The sequence below is a fragment of the Jaculus jaculus genome, chromosome 8 (assembly GCF_020740685.1).
Source record: "Jaculus jaculus isolate mJacJac1 chromosome 8, mJacJac1.mat.Y.cur, whole genome shotgun sequence".
Lineage (NCBI taxonomy): Eukaryota > Metazoa > Chordata > Mammalia > Rodentia > Dipodidae > Jaculus > Jaculus jaculus.
In genome coordinates this window covers 39,165,469-39,185,313 of record NC_059109.1, presented here as the reverse complement: position 1 = coordinate 39,185,313, position 19,845 = coordinate 39,165,469, and the positions used below count along the sequence as shown (strand labels likewise).

The 19,845-nt window shown below is 43.0% G+C and overlaps 1 protein-coding gene across 1 annotated transcript in view; it reads right to left on the bottom strand.

The window, feature by feature from the left end:
• Spred1 (sprouty related EVH1 domain containing 1) overlaps positions 1 to 17,130 on the bottom strand; it is an 83,745-nt gene extending 66,615 nt beyond the window's left edge. Inside the window, exon 1 of the mRNA XM_004660766.2 lies at positions 16,880 to 17,130. Coding sequence (XP_004660823.1) covers positions 16,880 to 16,911 — 32 coding nt within the window. The 5' untranslated portion in view covers positions 16,912 to 17,130. The remainder of the gene's footprint in view (positions 1 to 16,879) is intronic.
• Positions 17,131 to 19,845: the final 2,715 nt, after the last annotated feature.

Genomic DNA, 19,845 nt, shown 5'->3' with positions numbered 1-19,845 from the left:
CCTCCCTAAAAAAAAAGGAGGCAACTAAGAACAGAGAATGGGCATGTCAGGATCTTCAGCTGCTGCAAACTAATTTCAGAAACATGTGCCACTTTGTGCATCCGGCTTACATGAGTCCTGCGGAATCACACCTCAGTCCTTTGGCATTGCAGGCAAGTGCCTTAACCACTAAATTCTCTCTCCAGCCCAACAGCTTATCCTTTGAGAAAGTTATATTGCCTCTAACAGTAAATCACTACCTCCAAGTCCTGCATTATGAACAATTATTTGTACTAATATATTAAGGGGTGCATGAGAGAAAAACTCAAATTTCATTCACCTATACCTGTCACAGTCAGCGTCTCGTGGCTGGGATGAACCTCCAAACCAGAAAGTTTATGAGAGAAACAGGATTTATTCAGGCTTACAGATCCAGGAAAAGTTCCATAGTGGCAAAAAAGAGAAACTCCAACACCAAAAGCAAGATCAAAAACCAGCTGCCAAACAACAGGGAACCCAGGCAGAACTCAAAATGATCTCTGCATACTTTAGACTGGAATTCCAGACCCACCCCCAGAAACACCTTAAGGCTACACCCTAGGATATGCCCACAGAGACAACTCTTCCAGACAGGTAGCTGGAAATTCAAATCACAAGCTTAAATACAACTCCTGGATCTATTGGGGGACATCCAGTCAAAGTACCACAACCCCCAATACTTACAGTCTTACCACAGTACAGCTCAAAATCTTAGTTCCTCTTTCTCTAGTCTGACTGCTTAGGAAATGTCTGCTATAGCTATCTTATTACAACACTATACAACATTATGCGTGTGCCGACTTTAGTGGGCATGGGAAATGCAGATGAATTATATTTGCTTAAGAAGAAATGCTGGGCTATCCTCATCAGCCCACCATTCCAATGTTCATATGTGACTGAGCCTTTTGCATTGAAACATTCAATGACATTGAAAATGGACAGCACATACGTAATGGCTTTCAATTAAAAAGACCTAAATACTATTTATTACAAGAAACTGAATACTTTGAGATTTTAGATTATTGTACCTTGACATGATATAGGAATAAGTACTTATGACTTGATTTGGCATTTTGTCATTCATTAATTGAATAAATTCTTGGGCCACTGGAATTACCATCTTAAAATAATTACTTTTTAAAATATTTAATTCATTTATTTATGAGAAAGAGAGAATAGGCACGCCAGACCCTCTAGCCACTGCATATGAACTCCAGACACATGTGCCCCTTGTGCATCTGGCTTATGTGGGTCCTAGGGAATCGAACCCAGGTCCTTAGGCTTCATAGGCCAGTGTTGGAACCGCTTAGCCATTTCCCCAGTCCACCAAAATAATTACTTTTACAACAGCATGAAAAGTAAAATCAAACAAAGAGAAAACAAACCAATAACAACAATAATTACCAACAGGTCACTCTGATGACTACCTTAATATAAAAATACTTGCCAAGAATGTTCACAGAATAATACATATGTGGAACTATTTCAGTTTTTTTTAATCTGTGTGTGCACACTCACGCACATGAACACATGAATGTGTGGGGGCAGGCAAACACCTGCAGAGGTCAGAGGACAATGCTGGGTATTGGTCTTTGCTTCCACTTTGTTTGAGACAGGGTCTCTGTCATTCTCCACTGCAGATTCCAGAGCTGCCTCACTGGCTTCCAGGCACTGTCCTGTCTCTAGCTCCTCTCTCTCTGTGGACGCACTGGGATCATGCAGATGCACACAACTGCCCTTGTCTTTATGTGGGTTTTAGAAATATAAATGTTGGTACACACACACACACACACACACACACACACGTGCTTTACCCTCAGAGCCATCTGCTCAGCATATTTCAGAATTTTTTTATTTTTTAAATTTTTATTAACATTTTCCATGATTATAAAAAAATATCCCAAGGTAAGTCCCTCCTCCTCCCCCCCCCGACACTTTCCCCTTTGAAATTCCATTCTCCATCATATTACCCCCCCCATCTCAATCACTGCACTTACATATATACAATATCAACTTATTAAATACCTTCCACCCTTCCTTTCTCTTCCCTTTATATCTCCTTTTTAACTTACTGGCCTCTGCTACTAAGTATTTTCCTTCTCACGTAGAAGCCCAATCATTTGTAGCTAGGATCCACATATGAGAGAACATGTGGCGCTTGGCTTTCTGGGCCTGGGTTACCTCACTTAGTATAATCCTTTCCAGATCCATCATCCATTTTCCTCCAAATTTCATAACTTCATTTTTCTTTACCGCTGAGTAGTACCCCATTGTATAAATGTGCCACATCTTCATTATCCACTCATCAGTTGAGGGACATCTAGGCTGGTTCCATTTCCCAGCTATTATAAATTGAGCAGCAATAAACATGGTTGAGCACGTACTTCTAAGGGAATGAGATGAGTCCTTAGGATATATGCCTAGGAGTGCTATAGCTGGGTCATATGGTAGATCAATCTTTAGCTGTTTTAGGAACCTCCACACTGATTTCCACAATGGCTGGATCAGATTGCGTTCCCACCAGCAGTGTAGAAGGGTTCCTCTTTTTCCACATCCCTGCCAACATTTATGATCATTTGTTTTCATGATAGTGGCCAATCTGACAGGAGTGAGATGGAATAGATTTTTTTTTTTTTTTCTGGTTTTCAAGGGAGGGTCTTGCTTTAGCCCAGGCTGACCTGGAATTCATTTGGTAGTCTTAGGGTGGCCTTAAACTCACGCAATCCTCCTACCTCTGCTGGGATTAAAGGCATGTACCACCACGCCTGGCTCAAACGTAATTCAGATTTTCTAAATTATTTATACATTAGCCTATATAAATAATTAACTTCAAAAGGAATTTATAACAGAATAAAACCTACTATATTGTTTCACATTTTAACACTAAGGATTAAACAAAAGAATACTTTGAAGTTAATGATGGAATATATATAGACGATTAAGTCAAATTATAAAATGAACCAAGGGTCGCTAGAAACCACCTAAGCCATCTTACTCATCCTATCATTTAGGAAATTTGAGATTTAGTCTTTTAAAGGAAGACTACATATTAGTCAATGTTTAACACAACACTATAAGGACAGAAAAAACAACCATCATTCGCCACACACATGTAAGGGTAGGAGACTGATGGAAGCAAGAGGAAAGGCAATGAGACTGGGAATGCTTAAACACCTAGAAAGGACACCTGACCTGACCAAGCCAACTGTCATTTATTAGCTTCACCTCACAGGTCTCAATTTCCTCCACCCATAAAGTAGATGCTACTTTAACCACCAAACAGGGCCACTATGCTAAGGAAGTTTCCTAGTAATTTACTAAATCACTTCAGTACCTGGTACAAGGTAAACACTGCAAGGTCAGTTTAGTGAAATTATATATATTCAAGATACTGACCAAGACAACAATAATGTTCAATTTTGCCACCATTTTCTTACATTAACTAGCGGGGGTATAAATGAAACTATGCACAAATTGGCATTGTTTGAAATTCACTCCTATTTTTACAACCAATTTTCTTAAATAGATACCAAAAGAATATTTAGCACATGTGTACCAGAAACACAAAAAGAATGTCAAGCAGTAAAGCTCATGACAGGCGACAAAAAAGTCAACTTCCAGAATGAGAATACTTAAGAGTGGGGGGTAACAAAAGGAATATTATGTAAGTACTACAGTGAGTAAAAACTCATTTTGAGCCATGTGTGGTGGGGTGAGGTGGCACACGCCTTTAATCCCCGCACTGTGGAGGCAGAGGAAGGAGGACTGCCATGAGTTTAAGGCCACCCTGAGACTACATTGTTAATTCAAGGTCAGCTTGGACCAGAGTGAGACCCAAACTCGGGGGGGGGGGGGGGGCTCACTTTGAAAATGTATAAACATTAAGCATTAAATATATTGCTTTTACAGTGTCCAAAAACAATGAAACACTATGCATATACATGTACAACAGGAGGTGAGTGTACCACTGTACCAGATTTTCTCCCCCCCTTTTTTTTGCTTCTGTGTATGTGCATATGTACGTGTACAGCGTACTCACCTGCATGAGGCCTTGCAGGCCTCCAGTCACTTGCCTGTGGCAGTGGGGCGGGGTGCTTGCCTTGGTGGCCAGAGCAGAACACTGAGTGTCCAGCTCCATCACTCTTCTATTCATCTTATTTTGAGTTGGGGTCTCTTATACCAGAGCTTGTTGTTTTCTTACAAGCCCATGATTCCCTGGTCTCTGCTCCCTATGTGTGTGTGTGTGTGTGTGTGTGTGTGTGTGTGTGTGTGTGTGTTTAATTTTAAACAGGTAATATTTAACACAGTAAAAGCCAAACATACTGGGATTGTCTACCAGACTGAGATTGCCAATATTTCAAAGAGAACATTACATAGTTTGCAAATGTTTGCTGCTGAGATAAAAGAATGGACATGCTCCAGAGACTTGTTCTGTTCAATATGGGAGTCACCAGCCACATGTGGCTACTACAGTATATAAAATTAAAAACTTAGCACCTTGGGAGCACAAACCACATCCCAACACTCACAGCTTTTGTTTTAGGGCACAGGCTCTTGGGGTCAAAAGACCTTTTCTGGGGCTGGAGAGATGGCTTAGCAATTAAGGCGCTTGCCTGCAAAGCCTAAGGACCCATGTTCAACTCTTCAGATTCCACATAAACCAGATGCACAAAGTGATGCAGGCACACAAGGTCGCACATGTGCACAAGGTAGTACACGCATCTGGAATTCAATTACAATAGCTAGAGGTCCTGGCACGCGAATTCTCTCTCGCTTGCTCTCACATAAAGAAAAAGGTCAGTCTGTTGAGCTTGCCTCAAAAGAAAAAAAAAAACAAACAACCTTTCCTTACCAAAGATTTAATCTTTGCTAACATATAAGTCTCAGGTTCCTAATGAATGGGCATGTCAGGGCTTCCAACCACTGTAGATGAATTCCAGATGCATGCGCCCCCTTGTGCATCTGGCTAATGTGGGTCCTGGGGAATCAAGCCTCCAACTGGGGTCCTTAGGCTTCACAGGCAAGCACTTAACTGCTAAGCCATCTCTCCAGCCCAGTTTCCTCATCTTTCTAAGCAGGGATAGTAACAGCTATAATGCTAAAGATGCTATGATGATTAATCTGCTATGAAGATTAAATCTGTAAGGTAACTTTAAATTACTGCTGGTAATCACTCATTTGTCTATGAAAACACAGGCACTAAAAATCAAATATACAATCTAGGAAATCCATTTATAAATAATCCATAACAGAAAAAAAATGTTTACATTAGAAAACCTATATTCTTTGATAGTTATTTCTTCCCCCACATGCTAAACATATTAATTGAACAAAGGAAGTCATTACAATGTTTTTTGTTTGTTTTTGAGACAGGGTCTCCTATCACCCATTGTGACGTGGAATTTGCTATTAGACTAAGCTAGCCTCAAACCTGTGATTCTTGCAATCTTCCTGTATTCCTAACAATAAAGAGCTGAAAACCTCAAGTGTTCCAAGGAGGAAACAGCTGGGTCAACTTATAATACAACCTGATGAAATGTACATGTTTTAGTGGTGATAATTTAAAGAACAAAAACAAAGTTTTTTTAAGTTTACAACTATATTAAGTGTAATAGATGAAAATTAATTTTAAAAATACCTGTATTGCTTTTTTGGTCTTTTGTGTCAGATTAAGTACACTTATTTGCACTAAAGCAAATATGTAGAGAGAATTAGAAGCATATGAAAGTCATGAAGGGGGGAACAGAGTTAGGGTTCTGGACCCCTGAATGTGTAAAGAGGTCAGGAAAGTTTTTCCAGCCAGGACCCCTGCTAGGAGGGAGGTCTTTTACAGGATTTAAACAATGTGGTTGGTCAAGTTCACCCCTGGAATTCTGTACCAGAGTTAATCTCTTCTGAGACAGCCCCTAGCCCTAACCAATCAGCTGGCCCTCTGGCTCACCTGGGCCAAAAGATACCACCCTAAGGTTATAAATACCTTTAAAGGGGAGGTCAGGCTCTCTGATCAGTAAACTTCCAGCTGTGTTAGTTTTCCCCAGTGGGGGCTCGGTCTAGGACCTAGCCCAGGCCCAGCTGGGAGGGTCCCTAGCCCTTACTCTCTGCATGGGTTGTTTGTTTTTAATCTCCTCCAGCTCCCCACATGGCAGGAGCTCCTTGAACTTTTCTTTTTCTCTCTTTTCTTTCCATTCTTTTTTCCCTAGATCCCTATCTGGTCACATGAACTCCTGAGCTACATGACCCACATGGGTTTTGGGCTCCACATGGTGTACTTCTCCCATTTTATCTCCCCTTACCTCTCAACCTTCCCCTTTCCGCACTCCTTTGTAAAATCTGAATAAAATGTGGTATTTTAAAAATCATTCTCTTGGGCTGGAGAGGTGGCTTAGCAGTTAAGCACTTGCCTGTGAAGCCTAAGAACCCCAGTTCGAGGCTCGATTCCCCAGGATCCTCGTTAGCCTGATGCACAAGGGGGCGCACATGTCTGGAGTTCGTTTGCAGTGGCTGGAGGCCCTGGCATGCCCATTCTCTCTTTCTCTATCTGCCTCTTTGTCTGTCCCTCTCAAATAAATAAACAAAAATGAACAAAAAAATTAAAAATCATTCTCTTGAATCTGGAATTGCCAAATCTTTGGTTACTTTGTGGATATGAACTCAGGGCTTGGGGTGTCTGGAAGCACCCCAGAACCCCAATTTCCCCATTATATTTTATAGCTGCTTAAAAAAAAAATCTTTCTTCAGGGAATGAAGAGATAGATGGCTTAGCAGTTAAGGGTCTTGCTATGAAGCCAAAAGACCCAGAATTGGTTCTCCAATACCCATGTAAGCAAAATGTACAAGGTGGCACATGAAGCTGGAGTTTGCAGTAGCTGGAGGCCCTGGTATACCCATTCTCATTCTCTCTCTCAAATAAATAAAAAAAAAAATATTTTTAAAAACATCTTTCTTCAAAGTAATTCCTGGCCTTGTCCTCCTCAAAATACACATCCACTGAAAGAATCCATCTTACTTTCAGTGGTTTCTGTGAACTATCTGGCTGAATTTTTATGAAACAGAGTAATTAGAACAGGGTGATTTGAAGTTAGCCAGTAATTATGAATCAAATTATCCTTGCCATTCAATATGTGTAGAGCCCAGCATGTACCTCATACAGGTTCAAACTCAGAAACAGTGTTACCTATGTATTTACCATCAGTTAAATTCCTTTTTTTTCCTCTTACTCAAGCTATCTGTGGCTAGCCCACTTCACTGTTCATTTCTTGTCACTTTCAATTAAAAAAAAGTATAAAACTCTAATTTGGTACATTTATGAAAGTTATTTGTTACCTATTTTCAACCTTTACATAGTTTGAAAAATAACACCCTCATTGGTATGTACATTTTTTAATCCTAATTTTAAATCTGGACTTATGTTCATCCAAGATCCTAATTCACAGATAAACCTCAAACTCATTCCTAAACCAAGTACACATTTATATGTCTACTGCAATTATTTCTGACGTCAGCACAAATCAAAAGTCTACATTTGTTCGTGAAAAAAAAATTGACAACATGCACCTATAATACCCTTGACTACCCAAACTGAAGTTCTAACAAATTAACTCATGAACAAAAAACTAGCTAAAAGACCTAGCCTATCTAATAAGGGTCTTAATTTGGTTAAGAGACTGACACAAAAATTAATATCTAATTCATGCTTCATTTAAATTGAAAAAAAACCTCCTCTCCTGTAACAGATATTTTGCCTCCAAATGATATTTGAAAACTGCATTTAAATAGTAAGATGCCTTTTTCTATCTAAACTGAGGTATAAACAGCAAATCTAATTGAACTTCTACAGTGGGCTAGAAGCAGAATTAAAATTATTTTAACAAGCTATGGAAAAATACACTTGTAAATAACTGCATTAAAAAATAAAATTGGGGATAGAGAGATGGCTTAGTGGTTAAGACCTTGCCTGTAAAGCTTAAGGACCCTGGTTTGAGGCTCGATTCCCCAGGACCCACGTTAGCCAGATGCACAAGGGGGTTCATGCGTCTGGATTTCATTTGCAGTGGTTGGAGGCCCTGGCGCGTGCCCATTCCATTCTCTCTCTCTCTCTCTCTCTCCCTCTCTCCCTCCCTCTTTCTCGATCTATCTGTCATTCTCAAATAAATAAAAATGAACAAACAAACGAAAAAGAGCCAGATGTGGTGGCACACCGCCTTTAATCCCAGCTCTCAGGAAGCAGAGGTAGGTGGATTGCTATGAGTTCAAGGCCATCCTGAGACTATATAGTGAGTTCCAGGTCACCCTCAGCTAAAGTGAGACCCTACCTTGAAAAACCAAAAATAAAAATAAAAATAAAATAATAAAATAAAATTGAAGTAGAGCTAGAGCTTTGTTCTTTGTGCCTGTCCAACACTAGCTCTCTTTTAATATTTTTACTCATTCATTTGAAAGAAAGAGGTAGACACATAGATGACAGATGGATGGATTGATGATAATGGGCGTGCCAGGACCTCCAGTCACTGCAAATAACTCCATTTGCATGCACCACCCTGTGCATCTGGCTTGCATAGGCTCTGAGGACTCGAACCTGGGTCCTTAGGCTTCGCAAGCAAACACCTTAACCACTAAACCATCTCTCCAGCCCCTCAACACTAGCTCTCTACCTATTATTTTCCTCAGCCTTTTCCTCTCAAGCCTACCCAACACTAGTTCTTCACCTACTACCTTCTCATAGTTTTACCTAGAACATAAAGAGTCACAATGCAGATCAATGTTACTATTCTGCTTGTTGTAAGTTTTAGCTTTTATTTTTCTGAAGATCTGCTTTCTAGCATCTAAATTGAAATACAATGTTTCTAACAGGTCAGTTATACTCTTTAAAAAATAAATCTCCTTTCAAGCTGAATGAAAATAAGCACTGATTATTTCATGAACATAGTGCCATTCTTCTAAAGAACTGAAAGTCCTTTTTAATATTCTCTTATCTCTAATCAAAAAAAGCTAAGTGAACAGGATGGTTAAATTTAACATGCTCTGAAGTAGAGACATATTATTCTAGTTTTACAAATGGAGAGTCAAACACAAAGACAGGTTATGCAACTTGCCAAAGTCTTTTGTTTGGCTGGGTTTTTAGTTTGTTTTGTTTCTTTACAGACAGGCTAAGTAGCCCGGGTTGACTTTGAACTCAAAATCCTCCTGCCTCAGCCTTCCAAGTGTTAGGATTACATGTATGCACCGTTATAATAAGGTTCTTTTACATACTAACACTTAAGATATAGCAATGGGTTTATTAACTATAATTACTATATTTATTTCAAGGGAGTAATGACTAAATATTTCAGAATTATATAAATGAGCAGCATTTCTCCTGGAAGAAAAAAATACGTAATTTTTCCCAGTATCATGTGACAAGCTATCCCTCAAAAATATGCACTGAGGGAGGCAGAAGTAGGATTACTGTGAGTTCAAGGTCACCCTGAGACTACATAGTAGATTCCAGGTCAGTCTGAGCTAGAGTGAGACCCTACCTTGAAAAACCAAAAATTTTTTTTTTAATTTTTAAAGAATATATATATAGGTTGTGCTACGTTGTTACAGAAGCCACAACAAACTTAAGAATTTGTTGTCATAAGCACCTGAAATAAAGGCTATTAGCACTTCTATTATAAACAAATTTTAGTAAGAGATTAGTAAAGATGTTACTTATTCCATTTCAAGCCCACAAATGGTGAACTTTGGTAACTTTGTCTACAGCCATTTCACAATGAGCATTAAGATCCTTTATTAATTAAGGGTGTTGTATTACACAAATTTTACAGATTTGTGATAACTTTTGCTCTGGATATTGGGATGTAGCCACAATACAAAACTTGTCATAGAGAACTAAATCCAAATGCTAGAACAATCTGTGTTAACTTCTCAAACTAAATAAATGTAGAATGATTCCTTAGCACAAAGGTCATATTAAGATAAACGATCAACTAGGATTTAGTGCGGTGCTCCTTGGTCAGATAAAGCATGGAGACTTATACTGTTGGAATGCTTATCATATTAGTACTCAAGTTATTACTTAAATTGAACACCTTTTTGCTCAGTTATGCATCTAATTCAGATGACGCCGTACTTAAAAAAAAAAAAAAAAAAAGCAGGCTGGAGAGACGGCTTAGCAGTTCAGGCGTTTGTCTGCAAAGCCAAAGGACTTAAATTCAATTTCCCAGAACCCACGTAAACCAGATGCAAAAGGTGTTTCGTACAGCTGGAAGAGTTCACTTGCAGTGACTAGAGGCCCTGGCACACACCCGTTCTCTTTCTCTCTTTCAAATAAATTCACTACGTAGTGTCAGGGTGGCCCTGATCTCACAGCAATCCTGCTACCTCTCCAGTGCAGAGATTAAAGGTGTACACCACCACACCTGGCGCAAAGTTATCCATCTTTGATGTATACTGTATGTCATTACAGACACATGCTAGCCAGGTAGGGTAGTATTCCCCTTTAGGCACAAACGACTTTGAGAAGTGGTGGCAGAGGGATTATTTAAGCTCAGGAATTTAAGAAAAGGTTGGATAATATAGTGAGACCCCCACCTCAAAACAACAGCAGCAACAAAATGGCTACTAAGCCCAATGTAGAAAGTCTTCACCAGGTTATAAATGTACATATCAATTGTTTCTATCGTTATACATTGGTTGTTCAAAATTCATGTTACTTTATCATCCTACCAGATCACTACTTTCAGTTGCTTAAAAATGCCAAAAATAACAATGTAATAAAATTAACAAAATTGTGTGACATATATACATGTATCTACCAACTGATTACAACAGATCATATATCACCAATATGGGAAAGGCCTATAAAGACACTTAAGTCAAATTCCTTCACTCACATACGAGCAAAATGAGGCCTACAAATGCTATTATTTGCCCATGATCACAGAATTAATTAGAAGCAGAAGAAAAGTGTGCCTCCTAGTTTGAGCTTAATGGTTTTTGCAGTATACCACAGTGCATTATAGAGAGCTAAGTAGATGATATGTAAATGACTTTGTAATAGAGTATTTAAAAAATCTTAATTACCTAAAAGGATTAAGATCTCACTCTGTACATTCAAAATTGGCAAAATAACTTCAAACACAAATAGACATTTTTCAAAGCCTAAGTACTCTCTCATATAATAAATTTTTCTTTAGTGGAGGACAATTTAGCAAGAAAAAAATATTAAGATGCGCATTTCTTTTAATTTCATTCCTACACTGTCAAGAAAGAAAAACAACAGATTTAGATGAAGAAAGAACTCAAAATCAAATGAAGTATTGTCCAAACATAGTAGACTGATAAAAAATTAAGTAGGTCATACACTGAATGTAATGTAGCCATGAAGTTTCATACCCTATATTTAATCCACAGCAAAGTATCCACAATATGTTCAACTCTGTTCCAATGGGAATACCAATGTATGCACATAAACCATGTGGTACTTGAGTAAAGCATTCACCACGCTACTTCCCATAAGTGGAAAAAAATCCAATCAGTAAGTCAATCAATAGCAAAGGAAAAAGTACAACTGCATATCAAAACATGAGCACAACAGATTATTCACTCACTTTAGAAATTATTTTGTGTATTATCTGAACTAGTTACTACTCTTATGTGAGGTAAACTGTTTTTTAAATTGGCAGTTTTCATGCAATTTCAGCTCCTAATGTACTTTGGAGATGAAAAGCAGACTTCTCTGCCAATACTTCCCCACGCTTACTAAATTCACACTAACTTCAGAGAAGAGCTAGGCTGTTTCCCTTAGACACTCATCAGTCAGCAACAGCGGCAGCGTCAAATTATGGAACCAGTAGCTTTCATCCTTTTCTGATCAATCTCCTTATCTTTATTCTAAGCTAGTTTCTATCAATTGGAGGACCCAAGAAGGGAGGAAGATTTAAAGAACTTGAAAAGTGGTGAACAACCAAATGACTACTTGTTTGTTGTTGACATAGCTCATACAAATACCTCAAGAGGGCCTAGGATAGTTTTAGGTTTGACCCAAGTTATTATTTCCCAAACTTGAGGAACTATACATAATGCTAAAATGAAACCATTTTTGGTCTTCTAAAACAACATAATCATTTAAAAGACATCGTAACAACTTAACTTTCAACCTATTTTCTAGCAAATACAGAAAGTCACAAAAAAGATAAAGTAATGAGAGAATAAATTCAACCACATTTATTAATGATCTATCATCAAGCATTGTGCTTGGCCAAATGAAATAGGATACACTTGGAAAGGGACATAGAAATAAGCAAATAATTACTATGTGACTTTTAGCATCCCAAATATTAATATGTAACAAGTACAGAGTGACACAAAAGGAAAAAATGTTGGAGGAGGAATATAACATAAGAAAGTCTTCAGGGGAGAAAAGATGACAATTTCAAAGAAAGGTGTGTTGGGAAAGAAGATTGTTTTAGTCATGCTAGCAAATAAGTGTTCAAAAATACAATTTGGGCTTGGGAGATGGCTCAGCAGTTAAGGCAAGTAACTACAAAGCCTGGGTTCAATTCCCCAGTATCCATGTATGGTAGCACATGCATCTGGAGTTCATTTGCAGTGGCTATAGGCCCTGGCGAGCCCACTGATATTTTCTCTCTCTCTCTCCCTCTCCTTGCAAATACATAAATAACACAATTCAAGCCTGGCATGGTGGCATAAACCTTTAATCCCAACACTTAGGAGGCTGAAGTAGGAGGATCACTCTGAGTTCAAGGCCAGCCTGAAACTACTACTACTAGTACTGAGAATTCCAGGCTAGAGCAAAATCCTACCTCAAAACACCAAAAAAAACAAAACAAACAAACAAACAAAAGCCAATAAAGCTTTAAATCAAAGAGGGGGAATGGTGCTAAGCAAGTGGGCAGTCAATGAGCAAAAATTTACATGATCAACTGAATCCCAAGTAAATTTTTACCTTATGTGTATGTGTATCTTTATAAGCATATTATGACCACCACTACTGTAACACAGCTTTTCAATAACATATACAAATAATGTATGCATATATACACACCTACATAAGATGTAACTTTTATGACAGAAAACTCTCTCGCTCTTAGAATAACCCTCCATGAGGTATATTTTTGGTGTAGCACTAAATGACATCATCACAAAAGTTTTCTTTTGACTTGGGAAAAAATATTCTAACCCAGATTACACCACACTAAATTTAACCCCAATTTACTTAACTCTATTTAACCTAATTCTAAAATATAATCTAATCCCAACCTGCTACTGGAAAGTGGGAGTCTGCCATGGCACATGTTCCTGCTGATGTCAGCATAATGAATAAAATGCTAAATATACCAGCTGTTTCACTTCTCCAAGTGCTCTGGCACAGGTCTCACAATGCTATAGTTCACTCAATAGCAAAGTACAAAGGCCTGTAAGTATTGCATAATATGCCTTTAAGTACTCAAAATTTTAGTTGACAAATTCAGCATGTACAATATGGCATAAACTATTGAAAATCTTATAAAAAATTGATCAATTTCTGTAAAATGAAAAATTACCTACAAAAACATTACATGTGCAAGTTCCTCTATTACACAAAGCATTTTGCACTTGAGTAATTCATTGACTGCCTTTTATACAATCAGATTTTAAACACCAATTCAAAACAGTCTACTGTCATATCCTATTCTACTTCCTTTCTTCCTCATTAGGTTTGTCACTGTTTAAGACAAACCCTTACACATAATTGATCCTTCACTAATTCTTGGTTAAATACATATTCACAATCCTGCTGAGTTACCAATCATTCCAAATTCAACAGATTTCAGAATGAGAACTATTGCCTCACAGTGGCTGTCTAGATATATTCAACCATCTCCCAAAAAAATTGATTTTCACATTTTTAAAAAGTTGGGAACAAGACACAATGGAAAGTGTTAATAGTCTCTCTGTAGTAATTAAATCTCTATGAACTATGGCTTTATAAAAAGAGAAAAAGGAAAAACATGTGTTAAAACCCAAATAAAACACACACTACAAGGCTTTTTAAAAACAAGCCAGGCGTGGTGGCACTTGCCTTTAATCCCAGCACTGGGAGGCAGAGGCTAGCTGTTAGTTCGAGGCCACCCAGAGACTACATAGTGAATTCCAGGTCAGCCTGGGCTAATAAGAGACCCTACCTTGAAGGAAAAAAAAGATCCTAAGGTTTTAAGGGCTTCCATCATAGCTTGTGCCTCTTCATAATGCACAATGCATATGATTAGAAATAATGGATTTACAGTTCAATACACTGCTTCATATATTAAAGAGAAACTATGAGATTAAAAGCTCTATCCCCAGGCTGGAGTGATGGCTTAGCGGCTAAGGCGCTTACCCACAAAGCCTAAGGACCTCGGTTGGATTCCCCAGGACCCACGTTAGCCAGATGCACAAGGTGGCACATGTGTCTGGAGTTCTTTTGCCGTGGCTGAAGGCCCAGGCATGCCCATTCTCATTCTCTGTCTGTCTCTCCCTGTGTCTCTCTCTAAAATAAATAATAAATTTTTTTTAAAAAGCTCTATCCCCAAAAATTCACTTTGTGGTTGAGCTAACGCATAAGTAAACAATATCAGGTCTAGCAAAACTGATTACTAGGTAGTTTTCTAACTTTTTTAAAAAATAAACACCAGGGTTTGTAGCACTATGAAGGATTAAACTCTCATAAGACAACATATGCTAAAATAGATTATTCTTTCTCAAATTAAACTAATATTATTCTAAAGTGTCTAAAGAATACTTTATTAATAAGAAATGCTATATTTGTGAAAACATTATTTTAAAATTCTGGATGGATAAAGTAATTTTAAGTTGCTCCCTAAGAGGTACATTTAGGATGGGGGAGGGGCAATTCTCCCAATGAAGTTCTGGTTCAAAGCATCAATATCTCGAAAATTAAGCCACTGGGAATATTTTCTCTTTTGTGTAACAGCGGTACAATGCACAGATATCACCTCCCCCCACACACACTTGCACTTTCTATTCACGTTGAATATACAAAAAGGGATGACTTAGAAACAGTCTATTTTATCTGTATGTTAACAAAACAAGTAATGAAATGTGAATTACCAGCGGCAGCAAGCACATATTAATTTTAAAATATGTTAAACTGATAACTCATCTTTCCATCTATAAAACAGATTTTTAGATTTTGATCTCAGCTGTTCCCCTGACCGGTACCAGTAGAAGTTCCCGTCATTCCCTTCAGCATTTTAGCCGTTTTTCTCCTAAGCCAGCGCTCTCTGAAACACACTTCTTGCTCTCTCTCAAAGTAGGTCTAGTCTGCGGAAGGCAGTGACAGTGTACTGCACTGTGAATGGACAGCCAGGTATTTTATGAATGGAGGCGATCACGTGATTCCAGCACCTCCCCGAACTGATATTTCCCACATAACTGTGTCAACATTCTGAGAACTGGGGTAGTTGTTGGTCCGGATGTTTTTAAATTTAATCTGAAACTTCAAATTCTCCTTACTCCTTGAACTAAAAGAATAAAAAATCTACACGAACTGTCACATTTTTTTTCTTGGGAAACTCTTTCAAGATGTCCAAGGTGATGGATGTTAATTATTTTTTTATGAATGAAGAGTGTGCTATGCAAATGAGGGCGATTCACAAAAAGAGAGAACATGGCGGCCGCTTCTGCTTTTAGTCGGCGCTGCCCGCTGCAACCTGCCTCCCTCCACACCCACTCCTCAGGGTGCTTTTCAAGGGGGGGGGGCGCTCCTTGGTATTTTTCTAGCTATTTTCCGTTCAGCAGGCCTTGCCAATCGACTTTACAGCTTTCACGAAAAGGTCTGACTTGAAGAATGCACTTTATTTAAAGGAATGCATACTAAGGACTGGTCCTAACTCAGTTAACTCTTTGCACACCTCCAACTACAAACAAAAAAGTTGAAGCTAATTACGAGAAACGGAAGCTAATATTGAGCATGGAATTAAACCTCTATTTACTCAATAAGAAACCGTGACGACACCATAAATTATTTCTCTACGTTAAAGCAAAAACATTTAAAGGCGCAGTATTGCCTTTTAAAACTTAGGACAGCCCAAATAAGCAAGAACTTAAAATCGGAATGCTCTTGAGCTCAAAGAAGTCACCAACACATTCAGCAATGTGCATGGTGTTTTAATATAGCCCAAAGCTAAAACTTAGCATTCGAAATTCTTAACTACTGAGTTCCTGACGAAGGCACGACCAATATTAGCAAAGGTAAACATAATAGCTCACCATTCCCTGCACTCCCAAGTGTCCTTAATCCTACGAAAATTCTTAAAATGTTCCCCTAACAACCCCCTCCCTTTTTTTTTTTTTAACAAGAATCGAATCGTGCAGGTCATAAGTTTAAAAAGGGAGGAGGGGGCACGAAGGCTTAATCGGTATTTAAGAGTCACTGAGTCATCCGAATTAAGATTCAGGAGCGGTGTCTGCAGGAGGTGCTCCCACACATGAGTAAAATGTCTCTAAAGGAAGCAGGATGGATGGATGGATGCATGCATGCATGCATGCATGATGAAGGTGTGGTGGTAGGTATGTATGGTAGAGTGAATGAAGGACAAGCCAGGGAGGGGTCTAGGAGGGCCAGGGGTCGTGTCTCCTCCAGACCCATCAGTCCATCTCCGAGACGTTCCAACTGCTCTCCCACCTCTGCGCTTCCAACCCGGGGAGCGAATGTAAGGATGGAGAAGGGCGCTGCCATTTAAATAAAACAGCCCAGCAACCCGGCCGCTCGCGGGCGGCCAGCTAGCCGGGCCCAGGGAGCCGGGGAGGGCGGGTGGGGGTGGGGGGCGCTCCGGGGCCAGGGGCGCCGAGGCCTGGGGGAGGGAGGGAGTCTTACTCGTTGTCAGAAGTCGCCGTCTCCTCGCTCATCTTTTCCCTCACGGTGATCCGACCTGGAGATGGAGGAGCGACGGCAGCAGGCGGGGAAGCGGCAGCGGCTCCGAGGGGCGGCGGGCGGCGGTGGCCGTGGGGGCGCGGGCACAGCGGCTCAGGGGTCTCACCATGGTGGACGCCTCAGCTGGAACGGTATCCCCCGAGCCGGGACCCCCGGCCACCCCCGCAGGGGGGTGGCGGCAGCAGCCTCCGCCGTGGCGACGACCCCCAGGCCGCGTCCTCCGAGGGAGCCCGGGGAGGGGGGCTGGGCGGCGGTGGAGGGGGAGAGGAAGAGGACGACGCGGCGCTGCAGGCTCGGTGCGGGGACGGCGGCCCCGGCCCACGCTAGCCGGGGGAAGCTGCTCCTGCCGCGGCCGCCGGGGCTTGGAAGCGCGCGGCGGGCTCCGGCCGGGACGCGGGCACGGGCGAGGCGGAGGCGCCCGGGAGCACCGGCCAACGCTTCTCCGCTCAGGGATGCGGCGGCGAGGACGACGACGACGACGACGACGGGGAGGAGGAGGAGGAGGAGGAGGAGGAGGAGGAGGAGGAGGAAGCGGCGCCGCGCTCGGTGGGGGCCGGCGGGAGGGGACCGAGCCCAGGCTGCGGGCGGCGGCGGCGCGGTCCCGCCGAAGCGCACGCCACCATGTCCCGCCCGGCCGCCGGGCTCCGCGCGCTCGTCGCGGCCCTCGGGAACGGGGGGTGGGGTGGGGGTGGGGGAGCCCCCCGCGGCGGCGGATTCCTCCAGACACGCTCCGCTCCGGCCGGGACGCCTCCGGCTGCTTGGCGGGGTGGAGAGTTGGGGGTTGGGGCCGGGGTGGGGGGGGAGAGGATGGCGGGGAGAGAGAGCACCGGCGAGCGCGCCTTGCACGAGCCGAGGAGAGAGCTGGCGGCCACCCGGGGCGGGGTGGAGGGGAGGTGGAGAGCGGCGTCCCGAGCAGCGGCGGCGGCGGCGGCGGCGGACACCGGGCAGCAGCGGCCGCAGGTTCTCTGCCCGCCCCCCTGTCTCTCTCTCTCTCTCCCTCTCTCTCGCCGGCCGTGCCCAGCGGCAGCGGCAGCAGCTCGGCGGGCCAGCTCCTCACGCCCCGCGAGAGGGGAGACGAGAGAGGGAAAGGGGGGGGCGCGGCGGAAGCGCTCACGCCGCCCGCTCCTTCCGCCGCCCCAACCGGGGGCGCCCGCGGGAGAGGGAGGCAAAGTAGTCCCTCGCGACTTCCCCGGGCCGCCGGCCTTCCCGTCCCCACCCCCGCCCTCCGACGGGGAGTGAGTGCACGGCGGGGTGGGCCGCTGCGGGACTAGGTGTCCCGGGGGCCGGCGGCGGATGGGGTGCAGAGAGGGCAGGAAGGACTAGGTGCCCTGGAACACCCCCAACACACACACACACACACACACACACACACACACACACGCGCGCGCGCGCGCTCCCCAGCCCCGGGCGAATCACGGCCAGTGGAAAAGCGTGTGCAGCATAGCAAGTTTGAGGAAAGTAGTTCCCCCCTCCTCCCTTCATTTCCCAAATCGTCGGCCCGGGAGCTGGGAGTGTGTGTGGGGGGGGGGGGGGGTGAAGCCGGCGGAGGGATACGCGGCACCGCGCTCTCGTGCGTGCGCGCGCTCCAAACTCTTGGCACGCCGGAGAGGGGCGGGGGTGGGCGCTGCGAGGGGCGCCTCTGCTCCCGGGCTTGCATTGTTGGGACGCCGAACTCCCGCTCCCCTCGGCGTGGATTGTCCGCATCGCCCGAGCGAGCAGGCGGCCCGGGGACTTGGAGGGGGTCGGGGGATATGGAGGGGAGATCTGGGGCCGCTCCGTTCCGCCGTGTCTCTGTGTGTGTGTGTGTGTGTGTGTGTGTGTGCGCGCCAGTCTGGTGTGTGTTTTCCTTGCAAAGAATGGAACTGGCATGAGTTCATCGTTACTTAATGGGGGTTAGAGGCAGCGATTGCAAAGACAGCTCCTCCTGCCGTCCCTCGCCTTGCATTGCTGCAGTCCGGCTGCTTGCACAACGGGAGTGTGTCTGTGTGTGTGTGTGTGCGCGCTTGTGTGCCAGAGACCGAAGAGTTCGTCTTTAATACCTCGCTGCGTGATTCTTACTGCGCACACTGCTTGCTATGCAGGCATTCATGTCTGAGAGACGGAATGGTTGTTAATGGAGAACGACTTCCATTGAAGCCCAGAGTAGGCGTGTTACATGAATCTGGCGCATCCAGAAGCACAGGAAATAACTCCCGCTGCGAGTGAGGTTGCATAACTATAGCGCAGGAGATGCCTGTGTGGCACGAACAAATTGTAGGATAGGCAGCTGTCACGTTTGCTTTGTTAGAGGATTGCTCGTGCATTAATTTCAAAAGGTTTTCAGGATTGCGAGCTGGAGCCTGGGATCATTCTGACCAGAGGCTAGGAACTCCTTAGCTTTGGCGAATCCTATTATCTCTTCTCCATCTACAAAGTCAGCCTGATACATATGGCCTGGGGGACTGAATCCCCAGAGCTCCACTCCCAAGGTCCTGCCGCGCGCATCTCCTCGGGCGTGCTGCGCAAGCTTTTCACTTCGTTCTCAGGCTGGTGTGACCGGAGAGTGAAGGCTGCTACCCCTAACCACCTTGAGAGCATTCCCCGAGGTAGGAGAAAGTGAGAGACGCTCCCAAACAAACCCACACTTTCTTCTTCGGCCAGGGTTTCCAGCAAGCTTCACAAGTGCTGTTCTCAGGATAGCACGCTGTACCCTGTTGACAGCGTGGAGCACATAGAGGGTCTTAACCAGTGTTTGAAGAAGGAATGGAAGAGCTAACCAGCCGGTGTGCGCCAGAAAACCATCCTGCAGGCTTCTTTATGTAACTAGCTTCCAACTCTGTTCATCCTCAGGACAAGGGAGGGGCAGTGGAGTTGATGGTAAGGGGGAATAGTCAGGTTCTCAGAACCCCTGACCCACCTTCTTGTTTGTT